Raw genomic sequence first — 25,571 nt, forward strand, 5'->3', positions numbered from 1 at the left:
TTAAAGATTTGATTTGCAATACGTAGTTGATACCAAGCATTGTGATTTAGCTAATTAGTTTAGAATTTATTAAAATTACCACTGCATAGTTACCTCCGAGGAAATTATAGTTCACGGGGTATTTTTATGTCCATCTAACTGTGTATTAACGTTCAGAAGCGTGTAAGCCGTTTACCGATAATTTTGAGTACTGTGCACTTGTAAATATAAAATAATATTAGTCATTAAACAGGATGGATGTTTACGGAAGTGAGAGAGCGTATCTTCTACGCATAACGTTGTCTCGCTTGTACAATGGCAACGGTAAAGCTTTAGAGCTCATAATAAGCGCTGTTCATTTAAGTAAATTACATTGGGTATATAAATGTGTAGTATTGTAACTGGAGAATTCGTAATTCCCGTTTTACACTATGAACATTTTACTATTATTATAAAGTCACCATTCAACTGTTTCCTATAATTGGTCACTGCACAGAAGGCATTTCTAATTCTCATACAAAGAAATAAATATGAATGTCCATAATTACTTTCCTACCGGATTCCTCGCAATTTACCTAATAGACTGAAGCGGTCAGCCTGAGGGCAAGTTTTGACTGATCATATTTGACTGCAAGAATAGCTAAGCGCTTGAAATCACGACGCCAAAACACTGAGTGTGACGTGCCGTGTAGATCCCCGCGTAGGACAAGCATTTGTGTGATCCACGAATGCGTGTACTGAATCTGGGTGTCTGTTTCCCTGCGACTTGAATGTTTGTGTAACTCCCGCTATACAAGGATTAAAATCCTTGATGTGGAAGTCATTTTTTAAAGATAATTTTCAATTACGATATTTTTTTTCTCTCAAAATAATGTATAGGTTTATTTTTCTCTACGATTTGCAGCACACTTTCAATTAAAACCTTCAAAGCAAAATGGCCGTTTAAAACGGGCCCGAAAATAATGTATTACATCAGTTATACAAATAAAATGCCCGCAACAATAATTCAATATCTATAAGTAAGTATATTTGAAACCCCATGAATCTTAAGCGGCCGCTATCTATGCCTTAACAATGGCGGACTCATGGCGTAGAATTCCCATAGACAAGTGCACAACGTACTATAACGGTAGAGTTAGCAATTCAGTGATTTACAGAGCCAGAAGTTACAAGGGAGTACGTGGGCCAGTCTCGTGGATGTCTCTCACACCGTAGTGTAATGTTTCGGTCATTGTTTTACAAGGTACATTGTCAAATGTGGTATTGCTGAGTTCAAGACAGATGGCGGTGGTGTAGTCCACGGTATTACGTTAATGGCGCTTGAATTGCTTGTCTGGTGGATCGTGGGCAAAGAGTCGCTGTGAATTTTAGACACACAGCCGCAATAGGTCAAATCAAATCAAACTTTATTTGTTAAACACAGGTTCGAAAAGGGCTTGAATACGATAATTGCTCTCGTCCCCCCGATTGAAACGGTATTTATAAGTATAAAGTAATTTAAATAAATTTCAGCTTAACCTAATGCGAACACCAGTATAAACTAGAAAAATATTTCGTTAAAAAACGATGACAAATGATGCTGAAATGATTATTTGAATTAAATTTCGTATTAAAGTTATAATTTTTTGATCTGTCTCATTTCTGATTTATGATATTGTGACCTTTTTGTTATTTTAATAGATTAAAACGTTATGTGTATTGTGAACAAATTACTTTGATTTCGGTATCTAAGAATGACAAATGTTGGAAAACAGCTATTAGTCATCTAGATATAAAAAGAACTTGTTTTATTTATTTATAATAATGATGATGTATTAATTCTAGATTTTTATAATATACAATATGCATTGTGTAGGATTACAAGAAATGTCTAATCAACATCGGCTAGTAAATTTTCTAAAACTGGGCAAAGTTTCCTCCACCAAAACCAATCTTACAGCATTTTTGTAATAACTATCGTGAGACTGATTCATTATTAAATGATGTAACGGTTTACTCACGCATATTTATCGTGAGCTGACGCGGCGGGATTGCGAGTCGAACTTCGAGGCGATGATTAAGGACTCCGGTTGGGTCCGAAACTAGTCGGGCACCCCCGATCAATATGCGTGAGTAAACCGTTACATCGTTTTATAATCTTACAGCAATAAAAAGCCTTTAAAATACATCTTAAACATTCTCCGAACAAAAAAATAAAATATATTGAAAAAACACATTACATGCATACACTACGGTGTAACAGAATCCAGGACTCTACCTGTATAAATATTATCCAAACGCACCGTCGCGAGTAAGATACCGAACATGCTTTATTGTCTATACTGTAATATAACAGTATATAATGTTATATAACAAATAAATTTAACCGTTGTTTTCGTATTAAACGTATCTATTACGATGATTTGTTATATTTCCGCGGATCTAACTTGTTGGCTTCGTTTTTAGGGTTCCGTAACCAAAGGGTAAAACTGGAGGCCTATTACTTAGGCTCTGCTATTGGTCCGTCTATCACAAGGCTGTATCTCATGAACCGTGAGCTAGACAGTTGAAATTTTCTTAAATGATGTATTTCTTTTCCAAAAAAAAGAAAAAAAAATGGTTAGGCAACGTTGTACGTTCATAAATGTAATGAAAAACGATTTTTGAGGAAAACTTGTTTTCCTTCAGACTTTATGCGTAATCCTCAGAGTCGGGAGTCCGACTCGCACTTGAATGATTTCATTCAGTTTGGCATGGTATTGTATATTATTGCATGTATGAAATATCAATAGCATACATTAGGATTTTATGTATAAAGTTGTATATAATGGTTTAGTCGATACGCAAAAAGAGTCTATCTAGCGTTCTTGCAAGCTAAAGTAGAGTCGACTTGAAGTATGTAGGTTGTATACCGTGCCAATGTTTACTGAGAATATCTGATATTCCCAATAAACATAACCCATTTTACAATAATATACAACTGTAAGCACGTATGTTTACAACATTTCCCTTAATAGACCGAACCACATTTATCCCCATAAACCTATTTATCTAAGTTAATCAATTATATTTAAAAAGATACAAACTCTACCGCGCATGCGTCGATTAACAACTGTCATCACCATAAAAATAATCTCAATTAATCCTCAGGTCACGTGACCCCTTGTTAATACATCACTTTAGGAGTTTAAATTATTAAAACAGTCTTATAAAACGTAAATTACCAATAAAATAAGTTTGATGTGGATCATAACCCCGATTTGCACTTAGTTATTTTTTTTACGACTTTTTAATATTCTATTAGAAGTAGTAAAAAGCACCTTTTAAACAAATTCTCAATTCCAATGACCGACAAAGTTAGTAATTAATTAAATAATTTGCATAAATTCTTGTTTATTAATATTTTGATGAATGACAATCTGTTTCTTTCAAGTTTTCATTTATTTAAAAGTTCAATAAACAGAGATAGGTCTATTAAAAATAGATGAGCTCCATCCATAAAGTCTTAAGTCGTAATAAACTTAACACCGGTTGTCGAGGCAAGAAGCACTCACTATCGTTAACTCTGGAACTCCTTAAGTATAAAATTGACAAGTCCATGTCAAGAGACGTATTTGAGCGATTTATAATGATTTTTGTACTTGTACGGATAGCCGAGTAGTTGAAGTCACCATGCCAAAAGCCCTGTTTTCAAAGTGTCGCGGGTTCGAACCCTCGTAGGTTAAGTATTTGTTGTGATCTACAAATACTTGTCCTAAGTCTGGGTGTCTTTGTGAATGTGACTTGAGTGCCTTGGTGAATGAAAACAAATGCATTTGAAAAGTCGCACTAAATTACTAACTCAATAAAGTATTGAGCGTAATGCCGTCATTTAAATGTAGCAAACCTTAATTGTAGTTGACCTAGCCTTATTTAAGCTGTAGAAAATAGTGAGCACTAAAGTACCGTTGTTTCACGATTACTATTCTCGAAGTTCCTTTCTCATTACCATCAGACCTTAATTTAGCACTTTTGTTCGAAATATTTAGATTTTACATTCATAATAAAAGATTTAACTCCGGGATTAGTTACAAGGATTTAATTATAATTTTTAAACGACGTTTTATTCCTTTCTTCGAGGGGGGTTTCACAAAAATTCAAGTCGAATGCTTGTGATACACAGGGGTTCGAACCCGCAACACGCCGCGCTCTGTGGATTGGCGTGGTGATCTGAACCACTCGACTAGTCGTACAGTCATATCAATATCTGTCGTCACTTTCAACCTTTCTGGCCAACCTTTCGGGTGATATGCCCGTTGGACTGTAAATCAAAGGTTGTATCAAGTCATCGATGCACGAATTTCTTTTTTAATAAGTCATGTGCATAGGTATTACACAGCAGTTATCACTAGTTAAGTATTAAAAAAAATAGAATCCTTGTTAGCACTCCTAATAATTTGTAAGGGTGGTCACACTCGAGGTTCTACATTAACCACACAAAAATAAAACAAAGACAAAATATAACATAAAAATAAACAGCGACGAAAAACTGTTAAATTCAGTCTATGAATCACTTATTCATCTACAATTTCCATCGAAACTACTAATCTTATGTATATAACCTCTTTCGGACAGAGAATTATATATAATCGATTTTGTTATGACAATATTAAGCAATAAACATTTATTATCTGAGTAAAAACTATCAAGAAACCTCATAACGCGTTTGTTTAACAAGTTTTTAACTGCATTTTTTAATCATGTTTCCGCAATGAAAAATCAAGATGAAAGATCGAAAGATCAGCCGTGAGAATTGTCAAAAGGGAATAAATTATAGCACTAAGCAAATACCGTACATAAAAGTGAACAGTTATCTGTCTTGGTTGATGACAACTACATATTTTGCTTTATCGGTTTTTAATGTTGTACTTCACTTCATGTTTGTCTGTCCAGCATTCATAAAACGAAGCTAGTTTTTTACGCGTGGATTTTACAGAGCATTTGTTTATGAAATGGAATTGTCAAAAATCACCAAAATTATTTCGTTTTGAAATTAAGATATATCTAAAGTAAAGTACAAATGATCCAGATGATCCTAAAACTAGATGTGAATAACTAGCCTATTAATAAATATCAGATACAACCCTTTAGAAATCCCACTACCAGGCTCAGGCCAATTACTACGTTAGATAGGTATGAGCATTGATCACTGCGCTAGCACACTGCAGGTTAGCAATTCTGGATCCAGATTTAATTTTCCTCAAAATTATTTTATGTTAACCGTTTTGTCGGTGGTGTCTTAAAATATACAAGATATAATATATCATTTAGGAAAAGTCATATTCGTACTACCTTGTTTCGATCGAACCACCCAAATACGTGCATAGAACCGCAATTCCACCACCACATATCAATAAATGAAATCAAAATTTAAATTCCATAATAAATCGAATCGAAATAACAAGCAACTGTTACATTAATATATCCAATAAATTTGCCCATTAAATTAAAACCGTATTCAGTTGCATTCATCGTGTAAATTATTTGTCCTTTCAAAATGGGAAAGGATTGCATCAGAAATTCAAAGGCGCTCATAAAAGTTGCCAAGTGGATGCACCACGGCTCGCATCAACTCGTGATCTTTGCTAAGACAATGGGCGATTACGTACTGGTGTATAGACATCTTAGCGTGGTGGGTTTGTGGTCTAAGTGATGTGTTCAAAGCGGTGGAGGAATGGAAATCGCTTGTTGCTTTTGGTGATAGAAATGTGGATGTATCTTCAGAGGTTTTGTATGTACAAGCATGAAATTTTGAAGTCGGTAACAAAAAATCATATAGGTTAATTTAAAAAAGAAAATGTGTATAAAAATAAAGCCAGATAATATGACGGTTACAAGTGCTTATGAGGGAAAATATGCTTAAGAAGTATCTGATCTTAAATAAATCCCAATTTAATATTGTTCCCAATCACACTTTTGAACTTGCATCTGCTTTCTATGATCCCTTAGCCCTAAACACAGTTTCCATTAAACATAAAGCTGACAATACAAAACACAACGCTGTACATAAGATTCCCATTATGTAAACTACACTTGGCATACACAAACCTATTCAACCCAACCCAGTTACCTTTCCTAAGACTTACGAAGACGCTAAAAGCTTTTAATTTGAATAGAAACCACTTGGGCACGATTTCAATAAATTTGTTAAAGCGAAATGAAGCTATAAGGTGATAGCGGTCAACGGGAGTTGTATCATTGAGTCGTTTGTACTTTATACGGTGATTTCCTATGAACATTAGTACGGGATACCTCTTATTTACTCAACTATAAAGGACTTTAAAGAATGTTAAGTATTGGAGCAGATTCTAGCCTGTAATACAAAAGACGCTAAAGAGCTTAAGGCTTTCCGTGTAATTTTGGTGATACAAGATCCAGTTCAAATATTTTCTACTTCGATAAATAAGAAATATTGTCGAAGAAGTGGTATTTCAAGTACTTCTGTTTATCAAGGTAATGTTGCTAGAGAGTCGATGGTAAGGTTCACTTTACTAATAAAATACCAAAGCAATTCCAACTTTCTTTCTAAGAATGTTAATGATTGTATTGACAACAAAAATAGATCATATTATTGTTCAAACATTTACGGTGTTTTAGTTGACAGAAGTTTGTTTTTCTGTTCATTTCGGATTGTAAGCGATCCTAATTGCTGTTTGCATTCGGTATTAGGATTAATACCATCTTAGCTTCGATTACTTGTTCCTCTAAAAAGTTCAAAGCCTTTTTAATATGATGAGGATATAATTGATTAGTAGACACTTACCTCGATCACCAACCGTAGCCTTCAGATTCCCGACGATCGTCCCAATCCTGACGTCTTCCTTCACACGAAAATTGTATCTTGGTTTATCGAATAACGCTGATCCAACTCCAGCAGGCAGTACTGTCACATGCACAACAGCACTCTGAGGGGCAGTCAAACCACCGCCATCAGTCGCTGACACTTCCAAATCGAACCTCCCATTGGCCTGTACCAAAGCCGGCTTCGTAACCAAAATCTCTCCAGTACTCCTATCAATTCTGAACACATCGTTCTCATTTCCATTCACGATTCTGTAAGTTATTGTTCCGAATCTACCAGAATCTGAGTCCGTCGCGGACACAGCTATAATCGGCTCGTTTGATATCCGTCCTTCTTTTAAAGACACGTTGTAATCCTTAACTGTGAATGCTGGTACATTGTCGTTTATATCGAGAAGTTGGATCTTCACCATAGCGGTCGTCGACAGGCCTCCTGCGAATAAATAATTGGTATTGATTGTTCGTATTGTTTGTAATTCTATGTCTAATTGGCAGGTGGCTGATTTATGTGTTTGTCAACGCGTTTAGTGGATTTTGTGATGGTAAGTTGGATTTAGATGCGTACTTATATCATCTATTGTCCCTTCATTGTTAGTCATGTCCCTAGTTTTATTTTTAAGAGTTCTTGAATACTTTTGTTATAAAATTAGCTTTAAACAATTATTCCACGTATGTCAACCACTTTAGCTTTCAAGACATTGAAGTTTAGTGATTTACAGTAAAGTTAATATAATAGTGCAGCTACCTATTAATTATAGCACTGTAGTCGCGTAAATTGTTGAACATTTAAGTTTACAACATATCTTTATGAAACGAAATATTAAAACTGTAAATCACTTATCGACAATTAACATTTTATTGACAAATCTTTACAAAAGAACAAATATTCTGTACTACAAATTAAAGAGCCGATTCGAAAGGTAGAGTTTAAAACTGGAAAAAATCCTCGGAAATTCCTCTTGAAAACACAAAGTAGCCGCTTGAGCTAACGAAATAAAAACAGCAAGTGATAGTTGCAAAGTTCTGTGGTCATAAATCAGTGGAGTCGACTTTGGGACCGCGAACAGACAACAGGGGAATTTATTTTGGGCTCACCGATGTGATGGCTTTGGAATCGTTGCAAATCATGGATATTTTAAAGACCTGTATCGTCTACTCTGTTTTGGCTTGCTTACCAATATAGGAAGGAGGGTTTAGGTGATGAAAATATCAATTGTAGATGTAAAAAGTCAAGTCAAGTCCAGTTTCCATAATTTTGCATTGTTACTAGGGACCATGAAAAAGAAGACATGTGTTTTAAAGTCGTACTTAAGTTCTTCCCGTTCTATCTAACACAAAAATATTTTTTCAAACCCGACCATTTTTTCCTGAGATTAGCACATTCAAACAAACAAACAAACAAACTCTTTATAATATTAGTGTAGAATACATATATATATACATACTGCACAATGTAGCAACATGTAGTAATATCATTACGTAGGTTCTATAAATTAAACTAAAGTCATTTTATCATTTTCAAGGCAAAATTATGTCGTGTGACATCGCGGTCTGCCTCGTATTTGATTTAAGCCCACGCGGTCGCCATGACAGATGCAATCTAATGCCTTCATTATACTTACAGGAAATTGATATTTTGAAAGCATTTAACACTCGTGTTGAAGTAAGTGAAGCTATTTATATACTAATGAGGTCTTACATGTGTAACAATTAAGGTAAAATGATTTTTTAACATTTAAATTAATGCATTATTTTGAATTTAGGAATTGCTAGTTAGGGTCCGCAAAATTAAACTATTTTTTATTAATTTGTAAGTCCTGGCCAAAAATGGTATCTAAAGAATTAACAGTCAAAGCTTGGTTTAGTAAAAACCTTTGTGGAGTTATAAATAAATATCACAATTAGTCACACAAATAAGACCGCAGCATGAAATCAATAACAAATTAAATTTATTCGATTTTTTTTTTCGATTCGGTCGACCAGGTGATTATTTTGACCTACTACGTTACGATACTTTATTTTAAACTGAGATTGCGGTGTTTGTTATTTTTTATTGAACAAGTTACTGGTGCATCGATTGATTTATATATCAACGTACTGAAAAGCGATATTTTTTGTATATTTATTCGTTTTTGGCATTTATTCTACCTGACCATACCTACCATTTAACTGTGGAAAAATTTAAAAATAAATATAAAATTTGTCAGTCAAAATTGATACAAAAAAACTATTACAGAAATACTCTATTTTGTTCAGTTTTAGAGTAAGCTATTAGTAGTAAGAAGAAATAAAAAAAAACTTTTTCTATCCTCTGAAACCACTGTCTTCATGCAAGTAAAACATAGGTGAAGTGAAGGGCCTAAAATCAAAGATAACGCCCTTTAAATTCCAGCCAATACGAACCCATTAAATTTTAAGCTAAGACAATTTACTATGGCTCTGAGAATATTGCGTAGAACTAATTATCAGAAAATTAATAAAGGTTTTGCAGAGGGAATGTTGTTAACCCACATTTGATAAATGCTATTTCTTATTGCATTATTACTAATAAATAATGAGTTTGAAATAAATTGCTGCATGCAGAAAATTGGAAAATTAACAATCAAATTTTTTGTTTTCGTATCTGAAGGCTTTGGAACGGATTATAGGCCTCCCATCTCTTGCAAAAAGCACAGATTGTTTAAATAATTGTAGTTTATTATTTATTTGATACAACATTTTCCAAAATATATTTCATTAAATGCAATTGTACTCGTTGAAGTCATTTTCGTACCTACATCACTTAATCTTTGGCTTTATAGTATGAAGAATGTAAGAGCTAATTAATGGGCGAGGTATGGCCAACAGGATTTAATTAATAATATTTTATACTTGAACAAAACTTGGTCATTAAGACATACTACCGAAGGTTTATATTTCCGATTAATTTGATATTTCTTAATGCATGTAACTCTATATTTTAAACCATTTATGTCTTCCTTAGCAGCTTTTTTATTGTTAAAATTTGTCTATCACAATCTCATTTGAATAACCTCACTTACCATCACAATGCCCAATAAACATGCCGAATAAGCTTTAAGTAAATAAAATTTCTCAAAAATCACCAAATCCTCGGTCAGATGTAGACACCTTGTTTTAGTCATCCCACTAATATTATAAAGGCGAAAGTTTGTAAGTGTGTATGTTTGTTACTTCTTCACGTCAAAACGGCTAAACCGATTTTAATTAAATTTGGTATGGAGTTAACTGTCACCCTGGATTTACACATAGGCTACGATTTAGTACGAGAAAATACCTTATTTCCTAACCACGCGCACGAAGTCACGGGTAACAGCTAGTCACTATCTATGTGTAACTCTTACTATTCCAAAAAAGTTTGATACCAAACTAAATTTTACATACCTCTATCAGTAGCAATGACAGGAAATTCGAAGTCCGTATGTGCCTCATAGTCCAAAGGAGCCGACACACACAGCTCTCCAGAATCAGGCTTCACTGTAAACTGTGGTTTCCCGAAGCTCTCTCCGAGGGTGTAGTTGACGATCGCGTTGACGCCGCAGTCGGGATCAATAGCTGACATCTGTGGAAGAAGGGGAAATCTTAGTTTGATGAAGTAGATGAATTAAAAAAGCTAAGAGACATATTTGGTTGTGTAGGAAGTTACGTTCGGCGTTTGCAGAAGGAGAGGTGACTATTGATAGATACTGTTTCGAACCGGTTTCTTGATGCTTCTTTACTTATTGGTACCATTGCATAATAAATTGACAATATCATAAATGTTACCCCAAACAAAAAGGCTTTCATCGGTATTATTATCAAAAAACATATGTACTATAGATTTCCCAAAAATATTTTTCAGTATCTTAACTGCCTATGACAGAGTCTTTAAACTTCTAATCACTGTTTCCGTTCATGCTCATTCAAATTTTCATTTAAACGACTCGCCTCCAAGCTGAACATCTTAAAGTATTATTCTCTTCACCGATACATCACAATTAAAAGTAGCGTGAAATGATTTACAGCGTTTGCGTGATAAATTTCCTCTCATTTCTCTGTTAAGAAGGTAGCAAAGTTTGTTACGTCATCATCTTAATTATGAGTAGGTATAGTATTACCACCAGTTCAGAATTTGCATAATTTAAAAAAAAGTTGGTATATTGGAGAATTTCGTTGGTATCCGATAGATCTTACATGAGCTTAGTTTTTAAGCAACAGAGCAAATATTCAACTATATTATTAGTCTGACTATAAAAATTTGATCCGCAAGAAATTTTAAGGGATGGTCTGTCGCTTCACACTTCATTACATTATCTGTCATTACGTGTTACACTTTATCATAATAAATGGAATCGATTTCATCTCAAGCACCGTCACCGCTAAACCATGATGCATCTTCTTGCATATAGATAAAAACACTACATTTTAAATTCCGATCTTCATTCAGATAATCATGATAAGAAGAATCCCTCATCAGAAACGCCATCCATTGCTTGTAATCCTAGAAGGTGGCTAAAACAGGAAATTTACAGCCGTCATGTAACTCGTAACAAAGGTTCCTTACTACGACTAATTGCAATCTACAGTCCAAGCTGAGATAGCGATCGTAATTAATTAAAGGTATTTAATTCGATGAATTGATCAAGGTTCTGTGAGGTCCCACAGCTATAGGAAGTTACGGACATTGTATTCGACTGTACAACAGTACAGTCCAACACTCAGTAACTTGAAATGGGAATTCTAAGTTATTATTCCATGGAAGTCAGTGTTGGTAATATTTTTGCATTTGCCGACGCACATTCCGTAAATACGTTTGCAGAAGGTCCAAGTAAATTATTACTCAATAGCAAAAGATTAAGCCTCAATAAATATTGAATAAATAAGCTCGACTTTAAGCAAAGCTTCACCTCACAACACGGTATCCATGCGAGTGCTTCCTTAATTCTCTTACATGTTCCGAATAATGAGATCGGGTTGCGGACACGACAACTGATCTTAAACGTATTTAAGAAGAAATAAACACCCTGTTGGCTTAAGAAAAAATAACTATAAACGCAAAATTGACCTTTTCGAGAGCTCATTAAAAAAATAAACAGTCTAAATACAACCGAACGATGATAAATGAGTACTGGACGTGTGAGAAATAAATCAACTCGCTTCACTGACGGTAGTCACACAATACTGGGCCCGAAAATTCAATAGCAATAAGGTAACAAGCGACAAATTGCCTCTGTAGGTGTTAAGTGGCAAAATAAAAATATAACAACATCAAAGATAATTAGCCTGAAATCATCTTTTTCTCTTTTACCTCGGCTATATTACGTACGTGACATTGGCTCTTGATTAATTGCATCCACGTCGAACGCTAAGATAAATTGTTCCCACACATGCTAAAGGAGTTTCAACTCAGACAAGTTAATGGTAAGGTTCAAATTACTTTGTGATTTATGAGATCGCGAAACGGTGTTAGTTTTAGCGATTCCGCTAATGGCTTCATTCTTGTATCTTGTCTTATTAACATTGTTGGTCAATCATTGATATAAATTGCTTTAGTATTGAGACGTTTAGATAATCATTTTAATGTTACATAACAGGTAATATCGGCACTAAATGTAAAAGAAACTGATCATCTATCTAATTTTCTTTATTGGGTTTGAAATTTATTGAAACCATTTCAAGGTATAGGCACTATATCATGCGGTCAGTAAATCTTATTGCAGAAAAGGTTTCCTTGTAATTTATTATTGATCGTTCGTATCACATTTTTTGCTTGAATATTTATCATGTTTACACGTTCTTTATATACCTATTAACAATGTTGACTGATGAATGGTCCTGTTGCCTTACCCCATACCGTATCCTTTGTATTCTCGTGAGCATCATATCGATGTTCAGTGCCACCAACAATTCACCGTTTCAATTTAAGCCTCCATGAATGCGAAGCAAAAATAAAATGACTTCTTCAATATCGTGCACCATCATCCGAAAACGCAATGATCCCCGACTTTCACCCGATACAACCTAATTAAACCTTAGAAAGCTTTTGTTTAAAACATTTACTTTTATTCAGATCATTAAGGGGACACGCAACGTTCTCAGAAACATTTGTACAGATCCCCGAAACAGATGAGCTTACTTTATTATTATTGAGAATACGATTCCATTGCTGATTGATGCGCTCCGCGTTGCATGCAAACTCTCGTACTAGGGACGATTCTTGGACCAAACCTGTCCAGATGGACGGATATTTTTCTGGGATTTATTTTAATGTTCATTTTATATCTGATCAAGGTAAAACTGTCAATAATATATTGGCTTTATAATTAGGACATTGAGTGATCATTGTGATCGGGGAGGTATTAAGGGACTTAATAAAGATGGTGATGGTTTTTTTTTGTTTACATGATGCATTTTTTAAATTTGATTCAATTCCAAATTTATCGATTAATACGGCACATACACGTGAATCTCAAGAAAGAAGATCGACAGAAGAAATGAGAATTGTGATACATTTTTATAATGCTGTTATCTTAAAAATAAGTTCAGTATTTCTGGATTTACCAATCTCGTCTCAATGGTAAATACTTTTTACTCCGCAATACTATTTACCGAACATCTTCAGTTTCCAATACACAAACAGTCGTAACGACCTCACATTTTAGTTTTTAATGAAGAGATCTTTGATAAGTCGTTACCTTACGATACTGCCACACACGATGACCCTTTCTCAACTAAAGTGATTTTGTAATCTTTAGTATCTTCATTTAAAACGGTTGTGACTTTGATAACTTGTTTTATGTGATATAAAAGTGACATTTTTTGAATTCACTTAACGTCAGCTGTATCGTTTGATGAGAGTTATTGTCGATTTCATCTGAGAAAGAGGAAGCATGTATAATTTGACTCTCGATCGACATTATCGTCATGTAGTTAATTGGTATTCATTAAAACGATTGGAAGATATGAATTTATAACATTATTAAAAAATATTTCACATTTCCCATATCATAAATTGTACAATTCATCTCCATTTTTTATATTGTCTCCTCAGCTCTTTACTAAATGGGATCGCTCCACATACTTCGAAATATGAACGTTCGAGATAAGGGCCGTGGTCGTTCTGCGACACTGGGTTTTATATTTAAAATTTCTTTCACTGACAACGACCCAATCGGCTACCTCAGTAAGGTAGATAAGAGTGCCAACAATGAGATTTATTACACACTCCATCCAATACTTGACACTTTAAAAATGTTGAGTTCAAACTGTTGGGGATATCTCAATTAGTGACTTTTATGTGCCGCTAATGTTCAGATTATTAATCGGAGGGATCTCATCCGAAGGAAAGCACGATCGAAAAATATTTTAGCACTTCCAGAAAATGATCTCGAAATTTCGTTTTTTTTTTTTAGTTTTTGTTAGTAATTATATATGCGAAGCATGAGCTTCCGTGAAAGATGGAGACGCAATTCTAGCACAAGTAGCCTCTTCCTAGAATGCGTTGAGTAAACTTGTCAAAACTAAAGACACATAAATTCCAGTAAAAAAGGGGGAAAAAACTGAGGTAAGCACCACAATTCTCCATGTCCCCAAGCATCCGTAAATTCAAACACGAGTTATTTAAATTCAACTTACGCATTCGACTGGCTCATCTAAATAAAGCGAACATCTGCCTTGTTTACTTTAAAACTAAAAAAGGCATAAAATAAAATGATTTGTAACAAAAATAATAAAGAAATTCTTACTCAGTTCGGCCGTTGGTAAAGGACATTGTAATTCAACCTGATTGGCACACAATAATGGTATCAAACATAAACCATTTAAAAATTGTCTGAGATAAAAGTAAAAAGGCGATCGGACGACAGTGGTGTAAGGAGCAAATAAACTTTTCAGAGGACAATACCTGGCCTGGACTGCCGAGGATTTGTAGTGCCATTAGTTCAACAGCGACAGCTTTATACCAGTGAAATCCGAACTCTATACCGAAGCAATAAAGTCCAGAATAAACTTGAAATAACTTGCGGATAATTAAAAAATGAATCAGAAATTGTGACCTGCATACTTGGGGACTATCACTTTCTTTTGTAATTGTTTTTAATTGATGACATTTAGGGCGAAACTTTAAAAGTATATTTCTTGAGGTTTTACTTTCTGTCCTCGGAGTAAATGGCTTGTGCCCGAAACATCAGAAAATGATAATCATTTTTTGAAATTTGAAGCTTATTGAACTACTACCACTTATTAATTAAGGTAAAAAATAAAAACTTTCGAGTTATTGTTGTGTGAGAAAAACAACAGCGAAACGGTGTCCTCCACATAACAGGAATTGCAGTTCGATACCAGAAATGTTAAAATAAACGATTTTCTTCGTCAGTTCATCGCTTATTTCTTTAATTGAAGGCGCGGTCTCGCGTTGGCCTTTACCTTCTGTTTCATTAAACATTTCATTGTCCCAACAATTTATATCTCAGCTTTATTTTAAAGAATTAAAAGGAACGATATTATTGTTTTTAGCAATTCTCCATTCTGTATCTGTGTGGAAATCTGATGCTTTTGTTTTGAGAATGTTATCCTTTTTTAAATAGATTGGATTCTCAAGTTTTTTCTATTTAGCTGCTGGTATTTTAGTATTGACTGTAATGGAAGTTTTTATAGTGTTAAGAGAACCGAAGTTACTGCATTACTTCGCGCGAAGCTAACGATTTATGGCCTTAAAGTACCTATACTGTTTAAACCTCCACTATTTTCTTCATCAATGTGCTGAACATTCTTCTAAACATTTTTTAAAAACTTTTGCAAGCCTTAGCGATTTTCCTGACTTACGTCATTACCTTGATCAGATTCTATACAAAATGTTTAAAGTATATTAAAGTTATCGTCGTTGTGGGAGTGAGTCAAGAGGATAAATATGTAATTTTATGGTGCGCATGGGCACGTGACGTGCGCGACGAGGCAACAGGGTGCGCGGGAGTTGGCAACTTAACTTGTGGAAAGGATCGATGGGTATATAAACTATGATTATGTTTACATGCTGTTTTGCAGTTATTGTTTCTAGATTATTCTGACACATTGAATTCAATAGAAATTGATAAGAATAGTTGCATATATCACTCAAAAACTACAGGTCAAAAAAACTTGTATTAACGAGTGCTAGCTAAAAATACCTTAGAGAGATGCTAAAGACTATTCCTGTATACCAGCAAGAAATCACACAATTCTCAACTCTAATAACATAATAGGTTTTAGGAATGTTCGATTTACTGTTGCAATCACATTTTATTAATACCAGAATTAACTATGTAATTAACGAAATGTTATTAAACAGTTAATCACTCAATAACAAACAATTTTACAGTTGCTGGTTGTGAAGTGTCAAGGCATGTCAACAGTGTGTGTGAATGTATTTGCGGAAGGGATACTCGACACTTGACACCTGAGACTTGATAGCCGGTGTGTCGAGTTTGTGCGGTGTCATGCGTACGTTGCGGTCAGGCCGTGAACATCGATGAGCTTTGAAACTTTCTATTGTTTCATTTATGAAAAGAAAAAATATTTAATTGATTTGTTGCGTAATTTTATTATTATTCGTATTTTTAGACTATAATTCGCTATAACTAAGGCTCCAGTGTGAGTGCATGAAAAAAAAGATTACTGTTTTTAGGTTAATATTGAAAAGGGTATTTTTTAAGCTTCCGTAGGTGTGAATAGAACCCTATTACAAAAGCTACACTGTGTGTCACTGTCACCACGTTGTATATCTTGAACCGTTTTGGTAAGACAGTTGTATAGTAGCAGTGACAGTCATAACAGAAAAAATAGTTTGAGCAACGTTTGATTCAGTCATAAATTTGATGGGTGACCATTTTTTTGAGCAAACTTGTTTTCCTTTGGGCTATTTTGCACAGTTATAAGTGAGTTGACTCAGACTCGAATTTGACCGTAACCACTATTATGTGGCATTCGGAGTATTATTTAACTTCTGTCATCAATTGTACTGTGTGTGTAAACACTTCTGTGTTTAAATGTATATTGGTTAGGTCAGAATTATTTACAGTAAAAAATGTTGTTGGCAAAGTCTTGTAAAATGTCGGTTGAATTCAGTTTTTCTCAAATATCGAGTTTCTTTCACCTTTAAGAGGCGTCAACGAGTGACAAAGTTGGTTTGGGTTTAAAATTAAAAAATATATTACGACATTTATTCGAATTGAGCTTAAAGCTTTGTAATATTAAGTGTTTGCGATTTTGAAATTGAGGTTTCGAATAAAGTGTTACTTTTGGTAAATGATTTTATTTACAAACTGTGGTAGGTAGGGTTGTACCTAAGAGTCATCATATTTTAAGATTTTTTTTCTGTTAAAATTACGTCATAAAAATGCATGTTGACTTTGGTACTTAGTAAACTCGTAATCAATGTTATTTACTCTTATATTTTACTGCCAGCGAACATGCTGATTGATCATCAAATAAATTATCGTACCGAAGAATTTAAAAATACATATCACATTATAGGATTTGTCACACCTCTAAATTTTGTGACATTTTAAAAATTATGACCTCTGTGTGGGCGATCCGATGTTATTATTTTAAACGACTTGCATTTTATAGTTTAATAATGATCATAAATGCGAAATTGTTATCAAGTTTGTTACAAATTATTTCAGGTTATAATTCTGAATAACAATGTTGATATTTTAAGTCCATATTCTAAAACGGGTCGGGAGCAAATGTTATTATTAATAAGAGGTTCTGAGGATATACTTTCAAATCGTAATAAATGTTACATATTTTAGTTGAAATTACTTCAGCTACAAAGTAAATACTATTTATTTTATAGAGCAACTTTTAAAAGATCTCTAGACTACCGCTCACTCAACTACATATTTATAGATAATGAGGATTTAGTTAAACGTTGGAGGTATACATTAGCATTTCTTTTATAATATAAAGGCAAAGGTAAACTAAAATTTGCTTTGACACGTAAACAGATCCACAAGGCACGCCTAGTGTGTCATGTATTTAAATAATATGCAAAATCTATCTCGGTTTCTTTTGATATCCATTTTATTATTCAAGTTTTGTAACACAACAATACGACCTATCAATAAACGTAGCAAACTAAATATAAATTTTTCAAACATTTTATTTCATTTTTATTAATAAAAATATGCTTAATTACACCAGACTTCCCGCAGTGATTTTATTCACGAAAACTCATCGGAATCAAGATGGCGTTTATATAAACATTTTTTTAACAATTATTTTGACTTTTACAATCAATAACTTAAGAGAACTGATTCAATTTGCTTAAAAAATATATTTTACGAGCGTCACTCATGTAAAATAGTTTAACTAAGTTTCTAAAAATGGGTATAGTGCGAAATATAATAATTGGAACATTTTACAGCTTTTAAATTGGATCGTTATAATTAATTTATTCGTTAAACAAGGTTTATTATGCTCTACATTATATTTAAAGAGTCTAGTTAATGCATGATCACAAATTACATAATATTACTTGCGATTAAATTATTATCTATAATTTTTATCCTTACGTTTACAAGGAGCCAAAATCAGGCACTAATTGTGAAAAGTCTTTTAGAGATGTATGGGATATCGACTACGATGAAAGTATTAAAAAAATACAGTTAACAAATTACTCAAAGAAACAGTACCCTCGCAATAACAATTACTTTAACGCAACTACGTAATATTAAACCTTAATTTCATGGCCCCATAATGCAGTAGGGCCATAAAGCCAGCGTGTACCGACCGCACTAACTCTTACAACGGTGAAGCGAATTATCTTAATGTGGTTCAAAAAGTGATGAGACATACACCGCTAATTGACACGCGGCTGTGTTTCCGAAATCACTGGGGTTTGGTACAAGTGATGAGAGGATTGCGGTTTTCTGATAGTGAAACTTCGAATAAAATATGTAGACGTCATTTATTTTATCAGACTTCAATAAAACTTATAAAAGAATTTGTGCTTCTTAAATATCTTAAAATCTGTAGTTGTAGACTTCAAAATCTCTACTAATTGAAGTCATGGATATTGAATATGGATCGGAACAATATATTTTGTAAAAAAAATACAGATGGTATTGTACGGTTCTCAATCTTAATCTCAAACTCAGCAAAAAATTATAATGAGGACTTCTAAATAAATACATATCACAGGCTAATTATTATATCTAAACACATGGAAAATAATCGCTCATTACTTGTAGTGGGTCGGAATCGAACTCTGGCAATCGAACTCTAACCACACGACCAAAAAGCCAGTCAAATAAAAAACGCCATCTTTTATAAGGCCTGTTTCCGCTATCACTTATAACTCAAACACCATTTATTGTAATAGCTAGGGCGAACTTATAACATTCGTCTATTTGAGGCGCTACGGATCATCGCGGCGATTTGAAAGTCACTTGCATTACATTGTATTGGTAAGACAGTTATTTACTCCACATTTTCTATGAGAGTTATTGAAAGAAATGGGCGCATTAATGTTCAATTGTGTTTTACCCTTTAATGTCGAGTGTATGGCCTGAGTTGTGGGTTTTATAGACGGATTAAATCAGTCTTACACTAAGTTGTATGTCAATTGTCACTTTAGGATAGTTAAAAAGGTTTTATTATTTATTTATCCAAATTAAAAGATTTTACAAAAGGAAAAAAGTCATTTTACTTCATGGAACATAAAAATTTTTAATTATAATCACACAGACTAAATTAGAGGTTTTGACTGTCAAGTAAAATGTAGGCAGAAATAGACATTGAAAACAATTTTAGACCAAGATCTGTAAGACAAAAGCCTTTTTAATCCGAAAACTAATAAGCCAAAACTTCAACCAGCAAAATGTTACATAAAAAATATATTTCGAGACGAGCTAACATGACGACAAGAAAAACTACCGGTGCGACCAGTTATGAAAATGAAGGTTGGCGTGTGGGTAGCGGCCGCGGTTTCCGAAGGAATATGGCTGACGGACTAAGATGGTGGTCAGATATTAAGCTAATGGAGGAATGGCTTTCATTGATTAGCGAGCCTTCTGATGGTGTTTGGGAATTTGACTGTAGATGGGGTTTTGTCATTGGAAAATGATGAAAGAAAAAAAAAATGTCAAAAATAAAAGTAGGTCGCGATGGTTATGACTGACAAATTGGATATCTAAGGTGATTCTTTACATCCTATCTTTAACTTACTGAAGTAACCACAAAAAAAATCAGGGTCAAAAGTCCGTTGCGTAATATAATAATGCGTATTATTCTCTCTGTGTCTTTCAATTATAAGCGATTTTTAAAGAAACTTAGGTTGTCGAAGGGCCCATATTTTGAAAATAGGGAAATTAATAAAAGTCATTATCATAATTAGGTTGTTGAAGACCTCATACTTCGACGATTATCACCAGAAATTATTAAAAGTAATTATGAACAATTCAGCATTAAAAAATACAGGTACATCTCTTTGACCACCATGAATGATTAGACCTTTAATTTGTAAAAGAAATTCTTAATAACCATTAAAATTCGAAGAATCTGTCTAATGATTTGGACTCAAACCAGTCTGTTGCGCAACGCTTATATAATATAATCTCTATAGATAAATGCGACAGTAATGCGATACAGATTATTTGTTAATCGCCGATTTAACTGTACTTTAGATTAACTAGTTTTTTTGTGAGAATTATTTAACTTTTTGTTTACTTGTTATAGCTTAATGTTCCTATTTCATTAGGGTATCGTGCATAAATGGTTAAAATGGATTAAATATTAATAAGGATGCGGTGCTTTGCTGTCCGTCTGTCAGCATGATGTATCTCATGAATTAACTATGAAATTGTAATTTTGCACAGATTATGTGTTTCTGTTGTCGCATTAACAGTAATTAGTTAATTACAGGTTAAGCAATTATCGCTAAGGCCAGTGATTTGATAGGAGATGAAAGTTGTTGTTAACTAACCTTTTTTTTGACGGAACCCTCAGAGTCGCGAGTTCAACTCTCTCTTGACTAGTATATTTTTTTAAGAATGTCTATAAGTGTCAGATTAATTTGATTTAGTTTTAATTAGGTTGTCATTATTGACGTTCTTAAAAAGTTAAAGTCAACACTTGTTTGTTTGGCAATTATTTCTCACAGTTCTTATTGGTCTAGAGTCGCCAATAGACGAATATAATATATGATTAACAGCTTTATTGCAAATAGATTAAAGTTGATTTTTATATATCGGTAAAATTGTATCATCGAAGTCCTTGTAAATTAATAAACGATAGGTATTCTTATGCAATGTTTTCTTTGATGAAGCGGTGAAGTTTTTGACCTTTGAAGTATGTTTTCTAGACACACATCATAGTATGAGGGCAATTAAAAACGTTTACACAATGTAGAATAGTTTTAGAAAAGTTTACAATTGAACAGCGGTATCTTCTTCCATCTGTGGGACACTTCATTTATTTAGGTTTTTTAAGTAAGTATTCTAGCTTTTTTAAAAATGACTCCCGCAGTGCGGAATTTAATCCTTGGGTCTCGGGAGTCAGTCCCAGGACAAGGATTCGTGTATCACACAAATGTTTCACCTACGCGGGGATCGAACCCGCGACACGACGCGCGCAGTATGTTTGGCGTGGTAACCTCAACCACTGGGCTATCTATGCAGTCGGAATTAATTCTTCATAAACAACATCTAGAATATTTTTTCATACGACTTCCCACATGGTGCACATACAAGAATTTCATAGGCCGGGCGAGTACACGGGGCACCATTAGTGCTATCGCATTATTCAATACTTGGTATAAATCTCCCTAATGCCCCTATATCTTATAAATCTTTAGCTTTCTGCTTAATTAGAATCAGTCGCGAAGTAACCAGCCACTGGATGCGGCATTTTAATATATTTAAATTTGTTACCAAAGTTAATAGTTGCTGGTAGCATAATTTTCATTACTGTGAAACTTGGCGTTGTAACTTCATAAAGAGGGTTTTGGAATGAGACGTTATGTTACGTTATAGCTTATTGTAAACATGTTATTTTTTGACGGAGCAGGCAGATATTTTGTAGCAACCACTATCCTCGACCCTTATCTTATTTTGTCGTTCTCGTAGCAACAAAATTGCATCATCTGTGAAAATTTCAATTGTCTAGCTATCACGGTTCATTCCTTAGCGCCTGGTGACAAACATATTATATGATTCTGTTTTTATCATTTAGGAATGTAACACTAAATGAGCAAACAAGTGCAGACATAATAGTAATAACAGCTAAATTTCAAGCTAGTTCAATTTAATATAAACGATTATAAGAGAAACGATACATTTTAAACTGCTCAATATACCACATCCACAACCATTTCTTCATTGTTCCATGATTCCACAATGAAACATTACACCGCCGTATGAGGGATGGCGTGCAGCCATACGCGGTCGCCATGGCAACCAGAATCGCCATAATGTAATAGTATCAATGGTAATTTACATGCTCATCTTGCCTCAATTACCAGTAGGAGTAGATCTGTGTTTGTGTGCGTGTGCAATTGTATGTCATTGTGTATGCGTGTGTGTGTGTGAGTAGTGAGTCTAGTTTTAGCTTTGTTGGTTTGTGAGATTGAAAGCATTTGTATTTTATACTTAAACGTTTGCGTGTTGCAACATGGTTGTAGAAAAAAGAGATAAGCAGATAATTAAGATGTGAAATTTATGTTTTGTTGTTGCCCACATTTACCCACTGCTGGGCAACGATCTCCAACTATTTTATTATAACGGAACTGTTCCATTCTAACCAAGTACTTATGAATCTATGACATACAAAAAAAATCTAATCTAATTTCAAAACGAAAATTTAAACAGCAAAAAACAATATCAATCAAAATATCTCCATAAAACACCCACGTAGCGTCAGCAGCTGAAATCTTAGGCAACTTAAATAAACATTATTATTAATATTAACATTTGCTTGTGCAATCAAGACAATGGCGATGTGTGTTTAAATGTATGATACGGTCTAACAAAGCTTCATTGTATATTAATTGACAACTAAGAGTAGGGTCAGAAAAAAAAGGTTTGAAATTTTGTAAATTAAAAGTAAATTTGACTGCTGCAGTGAATTAGAATTTGTTTCTTTCTTACCTTATCTCATAGATGTGTGTTGTTTTATAATATGTTTGTGTTAATTAATTAAAATAAATTCTCAAAATGAAAAATTAAATTTTGTTTACGGATATAGAAGTGTCTAAAGTGAATCAACGCGATTTATTTCTCATCACATTTAATTAAGCTTTTTGATGTACTTAAAAACTTTGCCATTGCTACCAAAATAAAACTTGCTACTGCAGTTACTCTATCAAAAACAGTTAAGGCCAATAGTTTCTCTCAAAAGTTATGAGAAATACCCGTTTCCTAACACTCCGCGTTCAATTACACTGAAAATGTACTAGCATTTGTTTCACATCCACATTTCAGTTAGGATTTGACCCTGCGATAACTTAACGCCTTAGCCGACGACTATTGTTCCAAATGACTATGTACGGTAGCCCTCACAACATTGATAACACTAACAAACAAAAATAAACTCTAATACCTTGTGATAAAGACGGTGATATGCCAAACAGTTCTACAAATGTGAGGTTGGTTGTACTTTACCTATATTTACTGACATGTTTCGTTGTTAATGACCATGATATATTATGGTCATTTTGTGTCCTTGTCTTTGGCTAGATATGACGGTATCTATTGGGGTTGTGTTAAAGACATTAGTGGCATATTTCATAGAATCCATGCACTCATATTGAAGACGTGTAACAATGTGATGCGTTTCCAAGTGACGTTAGTCAGTCTGAGTCTGATCCTAAAAAAATACCTTAATTTACTCTATTATACAAATTTCTTTATAAAAGATTTGATTTCCAATATTCTACTGTTGGGCACAGACACTTTTCTGTAAGAAGAATCATTTAGCCGTGATCAGTATGCTTACAGTCTGCGGATTGACAGTTTATTATAAATAAAATCAATTCATAATTATTTTTTTGCCATCGGTACAAAAGCGATGACGTATTAGTCCGCCTATTTATGATTAATTAAAATAGTGTTGTTACATGTATTGTTACGCCTACTTTCATGGTGGGGAATATAGAGTTGTAACTGTAATTTGAGATATAAGACGCGTCTATTAATAATGAAATAAAACAAAAGACCATCAAGATGAATTTTGAATTACGAATGGAACTATTCCCAAGATATTTAGTGTTTTTACATTTTTCAGATGTCCAACTCTGGGCAAAAGGCTTTATTCTACTTAGACACTGCGGTTGGTTAACTCCAAATTCCATTCGATTCACAAAAAAAAGGAGTCACGAATCTGCAATTTAAGTTTTCCCAGCAATTAATTGGCACTTTAGTCCAATATTAACAGTGAAATGGCAAACCAAATCCAATCACACTATCCACAAGTAATTAATAACCGATAAAATTCCCTAGCTTTTAATAACCAGTCTGAAATCATCTTATTATCACCACACAAGATATATTATGCGGGAACCGAGCTATCACCACGCTAGATCTCAAATGATTGATCACACATTACAGGGAGTAACGGTGTAAAACAATTTCAAATGAATGATCTAATAATATGGCTAACTGCTTTTCCTAGTAACGATATCTTACTAATGCTGCTATTTATCAGGAAATTCCATCATAGTCTGTAGGGAAATGATAAAAATGTCGTGTGTGGTGTAAAATTTATTAGTAAAGTTTGGCCCATTGCAGTGAAAGAATATGATTTGGGATAAAAATAGAATTTAATTGTTGAATCTTTTATTGTAAATGGTGAAGTGAATACGAAATGAAATGTTATGAAAGAAAGTTAACAAGATGAAGAATCCAAATTCGATAAAAAAAGTAAAACTGACTCTCCGATGTTAGTCATAAACTGAATCTCCATTAAACTGGAAATATTTAAGAAGATATGGAACATTTCAATAGCATAAGTAACCACTAAGATGAAAAGGTCCTGAAATTTGAGAACACTCCATCAAAAACTACTAGGACCTAGAATATAATAACCTTAGCCATTTAATCCCAGTCATGTTACACGTTCGAAGTAACTTTCACATCAACGTTAAGCCCTACGGCTGACCAGGAGAACAGACAGGAAGGCAATTACGACAATATTTAATTAGAGTTACACAATAACGAGAATTACAAGGAAATGCAGATGGGTATTATCAGTTTAGCAATAAATTAAAGACAAGATTAGAACCACTGCTTTATTGCATGTTTGCATTCGGACGATACTATTTCGCAACGTTTGAAAGCTCAAATTCAAGTATTGCTTCCGTGGAGTATGAATTAATTGATTATGCAACAGCTGGGCCTGTGTGATTGAGGAAAGGAATTCGTTTTCTATTGGGAAAATTATGTTACGTAGTACAGGAAGATTAGCCTAATGAAAATTCTGGGATTCGATGTCAATTTAAAGCGATATCTTGTATTATAAATGTAGGAAGTACAAACTAATAGGTGATAGATGTGAAACATCTCGACTAAGATCTAATATCTGTTTGGTGTCCATTTATTTTTGTCATACAAGTCTAAGTCGAACCATTAGCGAATAAAGCTTAGATAATCAGGGCCAGACGAGAAGCTATGCGTGCTAAACGTCTATTTTTCAGTAGCATCTACAGTTAAATCACATCCCTATCTCGCGATCCAAACGTAATTTATCAAGTCCCCAGTGGCCTTAATATTAACCCCTTGAAGCGACAGGCCCGTGAAATGTGC

At 33.8% G+C, this 25,571-nt stretch overlaps 1 protein-coding gene across 1 annotated transcript in view; it reads right to left on the bottom strand.

Annotated features, from left to right (window-relative positions):
* LOC113497560 (protein dachsous) overlaps positions 1-25,571 on the bottom strand; it is a 288,878-nt gene that overhangs the window by 26,415 nt on the left and 236,892 nt on the right. Inside the window, exons 3-4 of the mRNA XM_026877148.1 lie at positions 10,201-10,378; positions 6,761-7,231 (exon numbers count right to left, since the gene is read on the bottom strand). Coding sequence (XP_026732949.1) covers positions 6,761-7,231; positions 10,201-10,378 — 649 coding nt within the window. The remainder of the gene's footprint in view (positions 1-6,760; positions 7,232-10,200; positions 10,379-25,571) is intronic.

The sequence above is a fragment of the Trichoplusia ni genome, chromosome 9 (genome assembly GCF_003590095.1).
Source record: "Trichoplusia ni isolate ovarian cell line Hi5 chromosome 9, tn1, whole genome shotgun sequence".
NCBI classification, from domain to species: Eukaryota; Metazoa; Arthropoda; class Insecta; order Lepidoptera; family Noctuidae; genus Trichoplusia; species Trichoplusia ni.